We start from the raw sequence: 16,870 nt of genomic DNA, 5'->3' as shown, positions 1-16,870 counted from the left end.
ATTTTGCCTCTTGGCCTGCAAAGACTGCACACCCCGCACCCCCACCCAGAGGATGAGTTTATTAAATGGTAACAAAAAATAATTTAAAAATTTTAAGATAAAAATATTTCTGAAATCAATAAGAATGTAAACTTTCTGAAGGAGGGCCTTAACCTACTGTAATAACATCAGGGTCTAAACTAGGACTTGGAACACAATAGGAAATAAATTCATGTACATACACCTTCCTAAATCAAGGTCATGCATATACCCCTTCCTAAAACAAGCTACAAATCTATCTGTAATTGGAAAAACAAAAATAGAAAATTATTTCTAGATCAAAACCACTTAAGAGCATGAATATAATATTCCTTATCCCTTCTAAGTGAACAAAGTTTAATTAGTGCCCAATCTTTAAAAAAAAAAAAAGCCCTCTTATGCATCCAGCTTCCTCTTCATTGGTAACAAGCACTATTATGAAACATTATATACGTTAGGCAGGTTATGGAGGAGCTGTTAAAAAAATCCTTCATGCCCATGCTTCTTAGAAATTATAAATTATTTATTTATTTTTAAAACTGAAATGATGGCCGGAGCCGTGGCTCACTTGGTTGGTCCTCCACCTGCGGCGCCAGCATCCCATATGGGCACCAGGTTCTAGTCCCAGTTGCTCCTCTTCCAGACCAGCTCTCTGCTATGGCCTGGGAGGGCAGTGGAGGATGGCCCAAGTGCTTGGGCCCTGCACCCACATGAAAGACCAGGAGGAAGCACCTGGCTCCTGGCTTCAGATTGGCACAGCACCGGCCGTATCAGCCATTTGGGGAGTGAACCAACGGAGGGAAGACCTTTCTCTCTGTCTCTCTCTCTCACTGTCTATAACTCTACCTGTCAAATAAATTAAAAAAAAAAAAAAACTGAAATGACATTAACATTCTTTTTTTTTTTTTTTTAATTTATTTGAAAGTCAGAGTTACTCAGAGAGAGGAGAGGCAGAGAGAGAACCAGAGTGAGAGCGAGAGCGAGAGTGAGAGCGAGAGTCTTCCATCTGCTGGATCACTCCCCAATTGGCCGCAACGGACGGAGCTGCGCCGATCGGAAGCCAGGAGCCAGGAGCTTCTTCCAGGTCTCCCACGTGGGTGCAGGGACCCAAGGACTTGGACCATCTTCTACTGCTTCCCCAGGCCACAGCAGAGAGCTGGATTGGAAGTGGAGTACCCGGGTCCCGAACCGGCGCCCATATGGGATGTGGGCTCCCCAGGCCAGGGCATTAACACACTGTGCCACAGCACCAGCCCCACAAATGATTTTTTGAAATATATTTTTATGTAAACTAGTAGTAGACTAAGTTCCACACTACCTAATCGCTTAACAGTTCTATACATGAAATTATGCAAAAGAAATCAACTCTGACCTGTTTAACTGGAGCAATAGGTGTGTGCACTTGGGGTTTAAGAGGCTGCTGGCTTTTCAACTTCTGTGCTTGCTCTTGTTCTTTTGCTAATTTTTGTTTTTCTTCAAGCGTAAGTGATACCTTTAAACAAAAAAAGCAAAATAATCAATTTTATAATTCCACTGTAAAACAAAAATATGTTCTTGGGTAAAATATATCTTGATATTTTAGTGATACTACTTCAATGTAAAACAAACTATGCCTGCCATAAATCAAGTTACATCACAAATTACTATAAGGTTTAACTTAAGGTAAAAACTCACAGGAACTGTGCTAAAACATTTCCAGTATGAAAACTATTATTATTTTAAAATCATTCATTAGAATAATTTTTCCAGATAATATGATTAAGTGATTTCATTCTATTAAATTGGAAAATCTAATTCAACTTTAATTTCACTCCAAAATTATATTAAAAATTCATATACATCTAAAAATAATTAAACATTGTTTCATACCTTAATGTCTGCATCAAATTCACTATTTGTCTTTAGTTTTATCAGTTTTGCTAAACTATAAACTCACAATATATTCTCTTAGAATTCTGGAAAATATTATGTCCAGTAGTCCCTTGGCCTCATATTTCTAAATGAGTAGGAGAATGTCCTCAGCAGATGCTGAAAATTGACTTAAATACTTTTTATATTAAATGTTAACCAAGGTTAAGCCACTGCCTGCAACACAAGCATCCCATATGGGTGCTGGTTCAACTCTCGGCTACTACATTTCTGGTCCACCTCCCTGCTAGTGTGAATTGGAAAGCAGCAGAAGATGGCCCAAGTACTTGGTACCTGTATCCATGTGGGAGACCTGGATGAGGCTCTTGGGTTTGGCCTGGCCCAGCCCTGGCTGTTGTGACTATTTGGGGAGTGAACCAGGGGATAGAAGATCCCTCTCTTTCTCTCTTTCCTTTCTCCCTCTCTCTGTAACTGCCTTTCAAAAAACAAAATAAATCTTTAAATGCTAACCAAAAGTCCAACAGGAAAATATCATTGTATAGTTTATTATTCAAAATCAGAGGGAGAGCAAAATATTAACAAGAAATAAAGAAAAAAATGTGTTCAGATTTTTCATCTTCCAGTGAGATGAAATCAAATGTATTTTGAAAATCCTCTTTAAAGCATTGTTGGGTCTATCAGTAGTTAGTGATCAATATCACATATCTCACATAAACCAAGCAGGGTACATCATTAGTTCTATAGTATTCCCCCTCAAGACACAGAAACTTAATCTGATTATGTGAAAACCTCGGACAAATTCAATTTGAAGGACATGCTGCCAAATTCTTTGGAAATAGGCCGGCGCCGCGGCTCACTAGGCTAATCCTCCGCCTAGCGGCGCCGGCACACCGGGTTCTAGTCCCGGTTGGGGCGCCGGATTCTGTCCCGGCTGCCCCTCTTCCAGGCCAGCTCTCTGCTGTGGCCAGGGAGTGCAGTGGAGGATGGCCCAGGTGCTTAGGCCCTGCACCCCATGGGAGACCAGGAAAAGCACCTGGCTCCTGGCTCCTGCCATCGGATCAGCGCGGTGTGCCGGCCGCAGCGCGCTAGCCGCGGCGGCCATTGGAGGGTGAACCAACGGCAAAAGGAAGACGTTTCTCTCTGTCTCTCTCTCTCACTGTCCACTCTGCCTGTCAAAAAAAAAAAAAAAATTCTTTGGAAATAAAGAGGTTAAAATTTATGGCTGACCATAAAATTTAAAATTGCTGACCATGGAAACGAAAGGAAAGAGACATGAGGTTGTTAGTCTCAAAAACAATAGAAAAAGTTTGGAACTCAAACCATTGGGAATATAGTTGAGTAAGTAGGACAGAAATCAAAATACTGAACAGCCAGCAATAACTGGGGAGTACCCAAGGTAGATGGACTGCATAAACCTACATTGGAAACCATCCATACAGGAACTGAGGCAGAGATGGACACAGAAGAATTTTTCATGGGGTGTGACAAATACAAGAGAAAAGACGAGAGAGTCAGACAATCTAGAAGTATTATGCCATGGAAGGATACGTAATAAGGAAGCTAAAATTCTTAAAAATGCTTATTCTCAATATGAGATATGTTTCACGGATAAGAATCTCATAATTTTAGAATGTTTCTTAAGACACTAAATAGTACTTACCAACAAAAAATGTGGATTATAAGTAATCCTACAATATAAATGAAGAGTACTAAAAGAAGAATAAACAAACTCACTTTTTTATGTTTATTCTGTAGTGCATCCTCTTTATTTTCTGATTCACCACCAGTCAGAAAGTCTGCTCCAATGTTGTTAAAAACCTTGTCGATCTGCTGAAATAGAAAAAAAAATCAATTGTTTCAATAGATTTCATGAAATTGTGATTTTATTGCTTAAAATGAAAATATCTCCAAATAAAATACATTCTCACTTTCTACAAAAATTAAATATCTTACCTGATTCCCAATATTTGTAATATTTGTTACTTTTGATTCCTCAGAAGCATTCATTTGATTTCCTATGTCCAAAGATCTGCAAGAAAATTGAATTATGACAAAAATAAATGTATTTTTTTTTAATTTGTTTTAAAAATTGTTTATCTACATAGAAATTACTCGAACCCAAATAAACTGAGACCTCCTTCTTTAAGGACAGTCATCCTTTCCATTATTTTCTATTATTAATGTGCTTGCTCAAAAGATAACATTTTTAAGACCATTTTATAATTCTGTATTTGAGATTCACTGGAGAATTTTCTCAGGGTATCATAAAACCAAGCAGACATGGCTCTTGTTGTCAAATAGCTTACTATCTCACTGAGAGTGAGATTTTATATGAGGAAGCTAAGTGATTAGGTTCAGAATCTTTGATATTAACAATAAATGCTAAAATCACTGTGAAGTATGCCAGATCTGCCTTGAAAAATAGGTAGGATTTAGATAAAGCAAAAGGTAAGTTCCATTTCCCCCATCAAAATTTTGTTTCAGCCTTTAATAGACATTTAAAACTATTTTTTCTGGGCTCTTATGTTAAGACAGTCAAACTATTAAGCATCACATTCATATATACCACAGAATAACTTAGAGCATACAAAGGACTATTTCACCTGCTTCTTCAGTATGTGTTTTTATTTCCATAAAGTCTTCATGTTACCCTGGGTATAAGCATAAGCTTGTATTGAGGACTTTGCTCACGATCGATAGCAATTTACTGATTTTAGACATCTCTGGTTCAAGATTAAATGTCAGCTGGTAAACTAAATTCATGTGTCTGCTCTGGGGCAAAAACTAAAACGGAGTTCAGATTCCAATAAACTAGCACTATCCAGTGCATAATTTCTACATTTTCTGGTGTTTTGTTCTGGTGTTTTGCAAATAATTAAATTCTCCCTAAAAATAAAGAGGTGACTTCTGTGGCAGTGTATATGAAATTAATGCTCTGACAGTGTTTCTGGAGTTAGACAAAGGAAAAGGGAAAAAAAATCAAAACACAATGGGTTCATAGGTTTGAAAATATTTACAAGTGGTACTTTTGGTGTTCAGCAACTACAGTGGCAGTGGCTAAGGTTGATGAGGAATTTTTCTCAGAAATTGAATTTTCCTTAGCAGAGAAAATGTGAAGATTCTATCATATTTTACTTTTATACTCAGAAGTTAAATTAGATTTTCATTAATAATCTATTTTTACTTAAAATTATTCACATGTTTTACAGATGGAAAAATTAAAGCCCGGTGATTTTTTATTCCATTTTCTAGAAAATCAGTTATGATAGAATTTTAATCTCACTCTGACATTGTGCAACTCATTTATAATCGACTTACTTCTGCTGTTCTTGCATTATATGAAGTTGCTCCAGTTTAGTCTTATGTTCAGATTCCAATCTATTAAGCATTTCTTTTATGACAGAAATGAAAGAATTGAACTGTAGAATAAGAAATTAATATGATTATGACATTTCATGTTATCAGTAAATGTAATCAAGTAAGAGACTTCAGTGAGTTATCATAATAATCTTTACCAACAGAACAGGATTCTCTCAGAGTCAATGTCTCAAAAAAGACCGTATAAACTCAGCATATCATAGCAAGCTTTCACAATGCCTTTGTATAGTGGTGATGGAATAATTACGGTTTTTAAGTTCCAGAAAACAGGTCTCCATGAGGTTTATACCCTGAGTTGTGTAACAGTTTTATTCAGGAGTTCTATATAAGCTTACCCTCAGAAGGTACATACTGATTTTTCTAGGATAATCCAAAACTGAACACCTGAATTTATGCCCACCTAGAAACAATCCATTTAATAATGCATAAGAAATTCCTTTTTATTTGTTATAAAAATTACATGTTCAGCTAAAGTAAATCTTGTTTCCTGAAAAGTTGGTAGAAATATTAGATGTACAAAATCTATTTTTTAAATAATTAAATTTTAGAAGTATATATAACTTTACATTGCAACATAATTTAAAGTCTGGTTAAACTTTGGTTAAATGCTGATGATTCTTATAGTATTTCAGGATCATTGTAAACAATTTATTTCAATAACACCAGATAGTATAGTGAAGACTCTAGAAAACCGCTTTCCTCCTTTCCTCAAATCTTCTAACTACATCTTTATGCCACCTACCCATACACACATACTATTTTACTAATCCTTACAACTCTTCAAAGTAGGCTTATTACTTTTATTTTTCAAATGAAGAAACTTGGGCTCAGCAAGAGGCAAAGCAAGATCCTCGGGGATACTAACTAGTACAGAAGCACTAACAGCCACAGAAGTTAAGTGTGTCCCTACATCCTGTGCTCTCTTTGGCTACATTACACTGAAGCTTCTTCATCTTATCATGAGAATGACAAATGATAGAGTTCCTTAGTCATTTACCATGATCTTCTGTTAAGTAGGCTTTTAAATTTTTTTTATTAGTGTGTAACATAGTAACAGGAAAGTAAACATACAAGGGCATAGCTCAAAAAATTCACACACTGAATATACCCAATGTAACTAGCAACGAGATGGAGAAACAGAACTTTATCTGTACCCCAAAAGCTTCCTTCTGTCCCCTCATCCAGTTGTTATTTCACAGCCTCATACCCTATGGATAAACACTATTTTACTAGGCAGCATGGATTAGTTTAGACTGTTTTTGTACTTTATATAAGTAGAATCATTTAGTAGATCCTCTTCTATGCCTGGCTTCATGTGCTCAACATTTTGACTGCGAGATTCACCTATATGTTGCATGTAGTTTATACAGAAAAGTTAACATGATAGGCTTGAACTGCTAGCCTTGGAAAAAACTGCTTACCAAGGTTGGCCTTTGGCTGGTGTCTGGGAACCTGGATTTCAGGGAAGTTCCCATTATTAACTGGTAACACTAGCTCACTGTGCCTAAACTGTACAAAGAGTGCATTCTATGCTGAACACCTGCTTTCCTTCTGTGAGTCTGGAATTTGAGCACATGCCAGACAGAAAGTGCTACTTGATCAGCCTTCAATAAAAACTTCGAGTACTGAGTCTCTAATGAGTTTCTCTGGTTAGCAATACTTCACACTTACTGTCATAACTCACTGCTGGGGAAAGTAAGCACAACCTGTGTGATTCCACTGCAAGTCCTCTCCGGAAGCCTGTTTTTAGCTTCCCCTAGATTTTGTCCTATGAACCTTTTCCCTTTCCCAATTTTGTTTTTTCTAAGATTTGTCTATTTGATTTTTTAAAAAAGATTTATTTATCTGAAACAGTTACAGAAAGAGAGGGTTACACATACATGGCCAGGTCTGGGCCATGCTGAAGCCAGGAGCTGGGAACTCCATCCTGCTTTCTCATATGGATGGCAGTGGCCCAAGTCCTTGGGTCATCTTCTGCTGCATTTTCCAGGCACAGCAGCAGGAAGCTCTATGGGAAACCCAGTAGCTGGGACTCACACCAGCACTCCGATATGGGATGCACTGTAAGTGGCAGCTTAACATACTGCACCACAATGCCGGCCGCAAGATTCTTTCACCTAAGAAATCAACGCCATGGGTATGACTATATGCTGAGTCCTGTGAGTCCTTCTACAGAATCATTCTATCTGGGAGTGATCTTAGGAAGCCCACAAACACAAGTTATAGATAATTCAGTGTGATCGCTACATAGTATTGGCTAGTTTTTTAATCAAATGCTAAAATCACATTTCCCTAAGTTATTTTATCTTTTTATCTAATGCATACTATACTTAATTTATTTTAAATGAGAGCTGACAGAAGAGGAAATTCTTGAATTAGGAACTTTGACCATGAAATAAACAGGAAAGCAGAACATACCCATGCTAAACTACCGTCAAATAGAAGACAGGAATTAAAGTATTTCTGTTGACAGAAATAGGTCCTAAAAAACAAATCATAGGGGCCGGTGCTGTGGCGTACTGGGTAAAGCCACCATCTGCAAGTGCCAGCATCCCATATGGGCACCGGTTTGAGTCCTGGCTGCTCCATTTCTAATCCAGCTCTCTGTTATGGCCTGGGAAAGCAATAGAAGATGGCCCAACTCCTTGGGCCCCTGCACCCATGTGGGAGACCTGGAAGACGCTCCAGGCTCCTGGCTTCGGATTAGCGCAGCTCCAGCCATTGCAGCCATTTGGGGAGTGAACCAGCAGATGGAAGACCTCTCTCTCTCTCTGCCTCTTCTTCTCTCTCTGTGTAACTCTGACTTTCAAATAAAAAAATAAATCTTTTTAAAAAACAAATCATAAAGCTGGAGGAAAAAACCCACAAGATTGTAAGTGGCCTTATGTATCCTAAAGTATACATTTGGGAATATTAAAAAACATCTTAAATCAGAAATAGGAGAACTAAGAACAGAAATAACAAAAAGTTCAAGGGTGTTCTAGACCTATTATCCTATTCCTTTCTAATATTCACTCTCTGTCATCCCATCCTTGCCATCCAAGAAACTTTTCCAGAGACTTACCCTCCAACTTCAAATGAAATGTTGGATCTGATCAATTTTACCAATTTCTCTACCTCCAAAACTTCACTCACTTAGCACTCTCCCCAATGCCAAAAGCTCTCCTGCTAAACTTCAAGTTTGTGAACAAAAACAGCTTGCTATTAATCTGTTATTAAGCACTGCCTAAAATAGTCCCTAACAACATGGCACCTGGCGGATGTTCGGGGGGGCGTGTCTGCGGCCGCTGCAGTTAAGCCACGTGAAATCGGATCACCTGCAGGGATAGGTCCGCTTTAGTTCCAGACACGTGGACAGTGCATGATCCCTATATGCCCCCTGTGCGTGGTCCACCCATGGCTGCATGAACTTTTCGCTGATTGGCTCCTCTACTGAGCATGTCTTTTGTAAGCTTTTTTTTTTTTTTTATTTTTTTTATTTTTTGATAGGCAGAGTGGACAGTGAGAGAGAGAGACAGGTCTTCCCTTGCCGTTGGTTCACCCTCCAATGGCCGCCGCTGCAGCCGGCGCAGCACGCTGATCCGATGGCAGGAGCCAGGAGCCAGGTGCTTTTTCCTGGTCTCCCATGGGGTGCAGGGCCCAAGCACCTGGGCCATCCTCCACTGCACTCCCTGGCCATAGCAGAGAGCTGGCCTGGAAGAGGGGCAACCGGGACAGAATCCGGCGCCCCGACCGGGACTAGAACCCGGTGTGCCGGCGCCGCAAGGTGGAGGATTAGCCTATTGAGCCACGGCGCCGGCTCTTTTTTTTTTTTTTTTTTTGACAGAGTGGACAGTGAGAGAGAGAGAGACAGAGAGAAAGGTCTTCCTTTGCCGTTGGTTCACCCTCCAACGGCCACTGCGGCCGGTGCACCGCGCTGATCCGAAGGCAGGAGCCAGGTGCTTCCTCCTGGTCTCCCATGGGGTGCAGGGCCCAAGCACCTGGGCCATCCTCCACTGCACTCCCTGGCCACAGCAGAGAGCTGGCCTGGAAGAGGGGCAACCGGGACAGAATCCGGTGCCCCGATCGGGACTAGAACCCGGTGTGCCAGCGCCGCAAGGCAGAGGATTAGCCTATTGAGCCGCGGCGCCGGCCTTTTGTAAGCTTTATAAGCCTGTATACTTCCTCAATGAAGTAGTTCCTGCTTCGATAGAACTCACGGGTGCTTGCTGCGGTGTGCTTGACCCGTCGACCTTACCTCTCCCGTTTGCCTTGTCAGGGAGTGCTTGTATTGTCCCTTGCTGGACAGGGGCCAGCCTCAGGCTTAAGACCCCAACACTCTGTGACTCAAATTTTCTCTCAATTCAGTGAATATTTTTGTTTCTGGCACTGCATTAAAGACTGAAGTTATAATGAAAATAAACTATAATAACCTGCCCTTCAGAAGTTTATAACCTTCAGGACATTACGTTCATAGCTACTACAACTACAACAAAAGGGTATACAAAGAGAGAATGCTGTAACAATTATTGAACATATAAACCTTTTGCTCAAACATTTAGCGTATCTTGAAAGTTCAAATAACTAAAGCAGACAAAGCACTTAAAGTCTACCTGTTCTAGTCTCAATTTATCCTTCTCCCATTATTCCTCTATTGTGTTATATATTTATCTCCCAAACTAAATTATCCCTTGCTTATGGCAGGTAAACTTAAAATGGTCCCCAATTATTTTCTCCTTCTTCTTGTCATCCTATGAAAGATAAGAATTAACTATCTTTAAGGGTAGGTGGGACGTGTCACTTAGTTCTAACATAAGCAATAGAAAATGGCAAAGAAAATATAGTATCATTTCCTTGATTATATTACAATGTTGGCATTCAGTTAACAGACAGCTAAGAAACTAGGCCCTCAGTCCAACAGCCCAAAAAGAAGAACTAAGGCCCTGAAATCCAGTAGGCCAAAAGGAACTGAATCCTGCTGACAACTAGGTAAGTGAGCTCAGAAGCAATCATTCCTCTACTGAGCCTTCAGATGAGTCCACAGGTCCTGGTGCAGCATTGCAGGAAGACCTAAGCAGAGAATACAACTAAACTGTGTCCTGGCTTGCCTAACCTACAGATAGCACATGATAATAAACACATGTTGCTTTAAAACACTAAATTTGTGTAGTAATAAATAATGAATATACTCCCAAAACACATTCTGGAACTTTGTTGTCTGTTCCCAGCCACAAATTTAAAGTGATCCCAAATACTATACATATTTGAACCTCCTGCTCATTATTGTGTCTCCATTAGGTCTTTAATAATCTACCCTTCTACACCACACACTTTCTTCATTTAACTCTGTGGCATATATTTCTTTGTTTTAATACTCTTTATATGTAATATATTTGTATATTTAATGCCAAGAAAACAGCAAGCTAAATAAATTGAATAAATATAAAAAAATATTCTTACCTGATTAAGATTAAGATTATTCTCAATGCTTAGGGGAATCAGATGAGGCAATACTTTTCCAGCAAGCTGCTCTTTGGTGATTCCCAGCTTCTTATGAGTAAAAGTACATTTGTAAATCCCTGATAGGAAAGAATGTGACAAATTTTAAAAGTTGATAGAAATCATGAAAACAGGGTATCTATATGAAATCTGTGAATAATCAATGTAGTACAATTTTTTCTGAGTGCCTAGAATAAGGATGTTCTTATTTACAGATCAGAATGATGTCAGCGTTATAGTCTAGTTTTACATACTATGACATATATTCTATATTGGGTTTATGGTACATTAACTGATAAATACAACATTAAAAAACTTACTAGAACCAGATTCAGTTCTTAAGAGTGACAACATAAGGTTATGGAAATGTTCCTCTATCCTAAATACATCAAAATATGTATTTCAGATCTCATAGTCAAACTTGATGAATCTATTCCCAAGTGTGTAAGTACAAGTACATGGAAAGCATAGGCCCCACACCTATATTCACTTCTTCAGTATATCAAACTTGACATTGTAACTTAATTTAATATCCATCTTTTCCTAAGTCTATTTACTTGCATGTTACATATATTTCCCAAGGCCTTCATTTGCTAAATTAAGCACATTTGCTCCCATTCTCTGAATATATTTGTGTTTTGTATATATTTTTTGTATATAAGTTTTAGAACACACTAACACCTATTATTCTGATAATGTAGATAAGGATTATTTACCCAGAGAGTAACTTTATTGAGCATCTACTAAATGGCTATTTTCTGGGCATTCTGCTCAATACTTTCCCTTCATTTGTTTCACTGAATTCTCAAAATAATCTCATAATGATGTTACTTTCACCCTCATTTAATAAATTAAGAAACTTTGAAAAGTTACCCCAGGAACTGAGAGAGTCAAAAGTTGAGCCAGGGCTGTTTCTACACCAAACTTTTACTTCCCTGAGCACAAAAGAGTCATATCATACCCTAAAAGTTCTATGTCTACAGAGGTCCACAATAAGTACTTGCTAACCATTTCTACAAATATTTATGGAGAGCTTTCAATATAGGCTGTGCACTAGAGATGTCATAAATATATGGATGAGGGCCGGCACTGTGGCGCAGTGGGTTAATCTTCTGCCTACAGTGCTGGCATCCCTTATGGGTGCCAGTTCTAGTCCCAGCTGCTTCTCTTCCAATCCAGCTCTCTGCCATGGCCTGGAAAGCAGTGGAAGATGGTCTAAGTACTTGGGCCATGCACCCACATGGGAGACACAGAGGAGGCTCCTGGCTTCAGATCAGCTCAGCTCCGGCAGCTGCGGTCATTTTGAGAGTGAACCAGCAGATGGAGGACCTTTCTCTCTCTTCCTCTCACTGTCTGTGACTCTACCTCTCAAATAAATAAATAAAACAAAACAAAACAAAACAAAATAAAATAAAATAAAGAATACATGGATGAGTAATAAAGTTTCTCTTAAAAATTAACAAAGAATTTCAAATTTAATAAAAATGAACTTGCTAATGCTTTTGTAATTCTACAGATGTCTGTTTCAACACTGTGACAGAAGCCTGACATTTCTAGATCAGATTCCAATAAGATTAAGAATATAGAACAATTGCGAAGTTTTTTGACAGGGTAATTTATAATTACAGTAACAAAACAGAGTATGCCGCAAGGATATAAGCACATCACTTAGCAGTGACACATACTGGTTAAGATTTATACATATCTAAAATTAAAAACTGGCTCTTCCTATTATCAGTTGTATGATTGTAAATAACTTCTCTGACTCTCAGCTTCCTTGTTATAAACAGAAATAATAGTATCTACACCTCATTGAATTTGGAGGAGGACAAAGTAAGATACAGAAAAAATACTTTGCTTTTTATACATAGAATACCAAACCAAACCAAACCAAACCAAACCTAAAAAAAAAAAAGGGTTTACTACCAGACTAGAATCAGCATTTCAAATAGCTCTGTCTGCTTCTCTTGCTTTGTACCATTTTAGGGGGAAAACTATTGCAATATTTGTGAAACTAAGATTCCCAAATATCTATTGCTTTGGAAATGTCAAGACTCCACTGCTTTTGCTAAAACTAACACAAAGAGAAAAGCTGTATTTATAGCACTTATCCCATCAATCTTCAATTACTGAACGCTACATACATGAAAGGAGAGTACAAAGGTTCTATAGTTTGGAAAATTCATTTGCATGACTGTAAAATGATAGAGTAGCATCAAATGACATTAAGTTTTCAGCTACCTAAAATTCCCATGAGGACCGCAGGTTCCTTGGATGGAATTTGTTGTAAGAAGGGTAGAATATCATCAAGTACAAACCACTTATCCAAGTATTCCAAAATCTTTCCTAAGCACACTAATGAATTTACACGAACCTATTAAAAGAGGTAAATTGTATTAGTCATTAAGTCTTTGTAATCTAGAACAAAATATTTAAATGTAAACCTAATCTTCATATAGTTTTGAAGCTCTCATCTTTTATTAATATAGGAAATGCATTTATTTACTAACTTCCCTTACTTTTTCAGGAAGAATTTATGATTGCTTCCCCAGGACATACACAGTTAGGTAAACATAAGGAATGGCTTCAGTTTTGAAGCATTTTAGATAAAGTAATTAGAATCTGAAAAGCTTTTACTATATATGTGTGTGTTTAGTAAGAACACTTTTAGGGGAACACTTGAACAATAAAGAGGACACTATTACCCCCATCAAGTAATCAGTTTCACTGGGATTCCTATTTTACTCTAACTTGTGTTCAATTCATTCTTAAACTAAATATTTTAACAAGTAGAATACATTTATATTTGTCTTTATACAGTTTCTATTTCTAAATATATATTTAACAGTTATTGAGACCTAACATTTAGAAGCTATTATCAAAATTATTCATTCAACTGTTTTGATAAATATGTCACACCTTAGTTTTATAGATGAATTTTGCTAAAACAGAGTATCTTTAAGTCAGAATCATAACAACAATAAAACTAACTTCAGTATTCAAAAAAATAAGAAAAGCAGAAATAATTTTTTTGGTTAAAAGTGCCATCTTTCTATAGGAAGAATTTTTCCATTTCCGAAAAATAAAGTACAACTGTTTCTGAAATTCAACAGAAGTGATTTTATAAATTTTAAAAGGTATCTGAATGTCTAACTTATTCTCAGAATCAGTTATATAAAAGGAACTACTGTGTTCTACTGAAATATATAAAGGAAACTGAAAATACCAGTATCATTTTATTTTATGATACATAAAGTACTATTCATAGAAGTCATGAATAAATATAGTTCTTGGAAAATTTTACCTCTTTGTAGAATTTATTTTTCTTTATGTTCAAGGAATAGTATTAAGATGCAATTCTAACTCAGGATTCATGTTTCAGGAATTTCCTAGTTAGAATTTTTTAACCTTAGAGATATAGGTCTATAAATGTAATTCAGGAATTCACATTGGCCACTCTCAAAGTAGGTAGGAGCACAGAAACACTATAAAAAATATACCTACAAAGTGATACATAAAACACAAATTCATTCTGAGTTACTACCCTACACACTTTTAGTACAACTCCTTGTAAACATAAATTTAAGTGCCAGTTAGCATCTTAAAAAGAGACGTAAGCATCACCAGGCATTAATTCAGATCATTTGGGTATTTATGCTTCTCAACTCTACATACCCCTGCAATTAGAACATGTACTTTGAGAGAACATATGCTAAAATGTTTATGCTTCTAAAAAATAAAGTATGATTATAAGATTTTATACAGGGCATTGTGAAACCTGAATTTTCAGCTGTATGTTAACTACTACCATTTCCATCAAAAATTACACAGAATTTTAGAGAAAATGACTGCATTTCAGATCTTTTTAACAATGATGAGGACAGAGACTAGGGGAGGTACAGTGCCCAAGACCACAGCACATCTAAGTAACAAAGTCAGAGTAAGAATTCAAGGTGAGGCCAGCATTGTGGCATAGTCAGTAAGCTGCCTGCCGCCTGCGATAACGATACCACATGGGGCACCAGTTTGTGTCCCGGCTGCTCCACTTTTTTTTTTACTCATTTTCCATGAACATTTTTCTTTATTATTTATTTGAAAGGCAGAGTTACAGAGAGGCAGAGGCAGAGAGGGAATGAGAGGTCTTCCATCTGCTGGTTCACTCCCCAGATGGCTACAACAGCTGAGGCTGTATGGATCCGAAGCCAGGAGCCAGAAGCTTCTTCTAGGTCTCCCACGCGGGTGCAGGGGCCCACAGACTTGGGTATCCTCTACTGCTTTCCCAGGACATAGCAAGAGTGCTGGATAGGAAGTGGAGCTGCCAGGATTCAAACTGGTGCCCAAATAGGATGCTGGCACTGTAGGCAGCAGCTTTTCCCACCAACCATAGCGCTGGCCCTACAAGTGCTCCAGTTCTGATACAGCACCCTCTTAATGGCCTGGGAAAAGCAGCAGAAGATGGCTCAAGGGCTTAGGCCACTGCCAACCATGTGGGAGACCCGGATGGAGTTCCAGGCTCCTGACTGTAGCTGGCCCAGCCCCAGCTGTTGTGGCCATCTGGGGAGTGAACCAGCAGATGGAAGATCTCTCTCTGTCTCTCCTTCTCTCTTTGTAATTCTGACTTTGAAAAAAATTAGTAAGTCTTTAACAAAAAAGAATTCAAGGTTCTTGACTTCATTTCATGCTTCATATCATTTCAATAATACTTTTTTTCTATTTTGGAGTTATGTTTTCCATCTCAGAGTCTGTCTACCAATAAACATGAATTAAAATAGATTAGATGGCTATAAGGTAAAACTGTACCGTTTAGGTTAATTCCATTAAATTATTAATATTAATTTTTATTTAAGTTCACATTCTACCATATAAAGACAGATGGGATCTCCAAAAGAACCAAAATCATAAAATGCAACTTTAATGACAATTTTTCAAACATCAATATAAAGAACTGAATAGCAAGGGAAAACATTTCTCTCTCTTTTCTAAAGCTGCATTTGATGGGAATAGTCAATGTTACTTCTATATGTAACATTCACATGTTACTTCAATATGATATATCCTTAATGATAGAGAAAAGGCTGGTGCATAATTATTGCTCTTAATGTCAGAAAATAAAAACTATGTCATTTATATATTTTACCTTTCTTGACTAACAAGTAATTTAGTGTAAAAATCTTATATTCAAAGAAGGCAACTATCCTTTGTCTATTTTTTTTTTTTTAGTACAACTTGTATTCACATTACTTTATGTTTTACTGTATTCTTTACTTCTTTTAAGAGTGAGCAAGGAGGTAGGGGATAAGAAATTTAGAAACAGATGGCCAAAAATAATAGCAGTTTATAAAAGGAAGCCATTCCTTTTACACCATGTTAAACTCTTATAATTTTTTAAAACAACAAAATAAATTCTGAGTTAACACAAAAAGGATTAGGACAAAAAAATACTCATCTTTTCTATTAAAACAATCAAAGGATAGGAAAACTATAGCTCATTTTTATATTCAGGTTACCTACAGCCAAGACAAAATACATAAACAAACTATAAAAGGGTTATTAAATAGTAAGAACATGACTTACTGAGATGTAAAAAAGCACAAAAATCAACATGTAATTACTTACAGCAAGGGAAGATGTTTGCAGACAGGCATTTTTAATTCTTGGTATCAAAGCATTTTTCATGGACGGGTAGTCTATGAGATTTGCAAAGGTCGGAATGATGTTTAGACAGAGCTCCTATTAAGAAAATAGATCAATTATTAGAGAAAGATCATCTCATCTTTTTCCTTACATATTAAAAAACATTTCACATTTGCATGACTAATTTGTCATACAGTTTGAAATACTTTCACATATATTATTTGATCCTTTAAACAACTTGTTGAAGAAAGAATAGTTATGATTACTTTCCAATTTTATAGATGAGAAAATGGCTCAGAAGATCTTACTCAAGGTTTTACTAGGTTGTTATAACTAGCATATGGTATTCAAAACTCTGGTCACATTCCTCATTTCTTTGCCTGCTAACACAAATCCTCATTTAGTTTAAAAAATAGGAACACATAAATTCTGTTATCTTTCACATGAGAGAAAAGTTAAGTATGAAATCAAGTAAAAACAGACCTCTTAAAGA

The 16,870-nt window shown here is 37.2% G+C and overlaps 1 protein-coding gene across 4 annotated transcripts in view; it reads right to left on the bottom strand.

The window, feature by feature from the left end:
* SCYL2 (SCY1 like pseudokinase 2) overlaps positions 1–16,870 on the bottom strand; it is a 67,695-nt gene that overhangs the window by 4,067 nt on the left and 46,758 nt on the right. For 3 of the 4 annotated variants that reach the window (XM_051846573.2, XM_051846575.2, XM_051846574.2), the window contains exons 11-17: positions 16,360–16,473; positions 12,985–13,117; positions 10,705–10,823; positions 5,206–5,306; positions 3,841–3,916; positions 3,622–3,717; positions 1,391–1,510 (exon numbers count right to left, since the gene is read on the bottom strand). In XM_051846573.2, coding sequence (XP_051702533.1) covers positions 1,391–1,510; positions 3,622–3,717; positions 3,841–3,916; positions 5,206–5,306; positions 10,705–10,823; positions 12,985–13,117; positions 16,360–16,473 — 759 coding nt within the window. The remainder of the gene's footprint in view (positions 1–1,390; positions 1,511–3,621; positions 3,718–3,840; positions 3,917–5,205; positions 5,307–10,704; positions 10,824–12,984; positions 13,118–16,359; positions 16,474–16,870) is intronic. The other variant, XM_051846576.2, reaches the window with a different exon arrangement.

This window comes from Oryctolagus cuniculus, chromosome 11, assembly GCF_964237555.1.
Source record: "Oryctolagus cuniculus chromosome 11, mOryCun1.1, whole genome shotgun sequence".
Lineage (NCBI taxonomy): Eukaryota > Metazoa > Chordata > Mammalia > Lagomorpha > Leporidae > Oryctolagus > Oryctolagus cuniculus.
The sequence above is the reverse complement of the archived record's forward strand: the minus strand, read 5'-3'. Positions and strand labels throughout refer to the sequence as shown.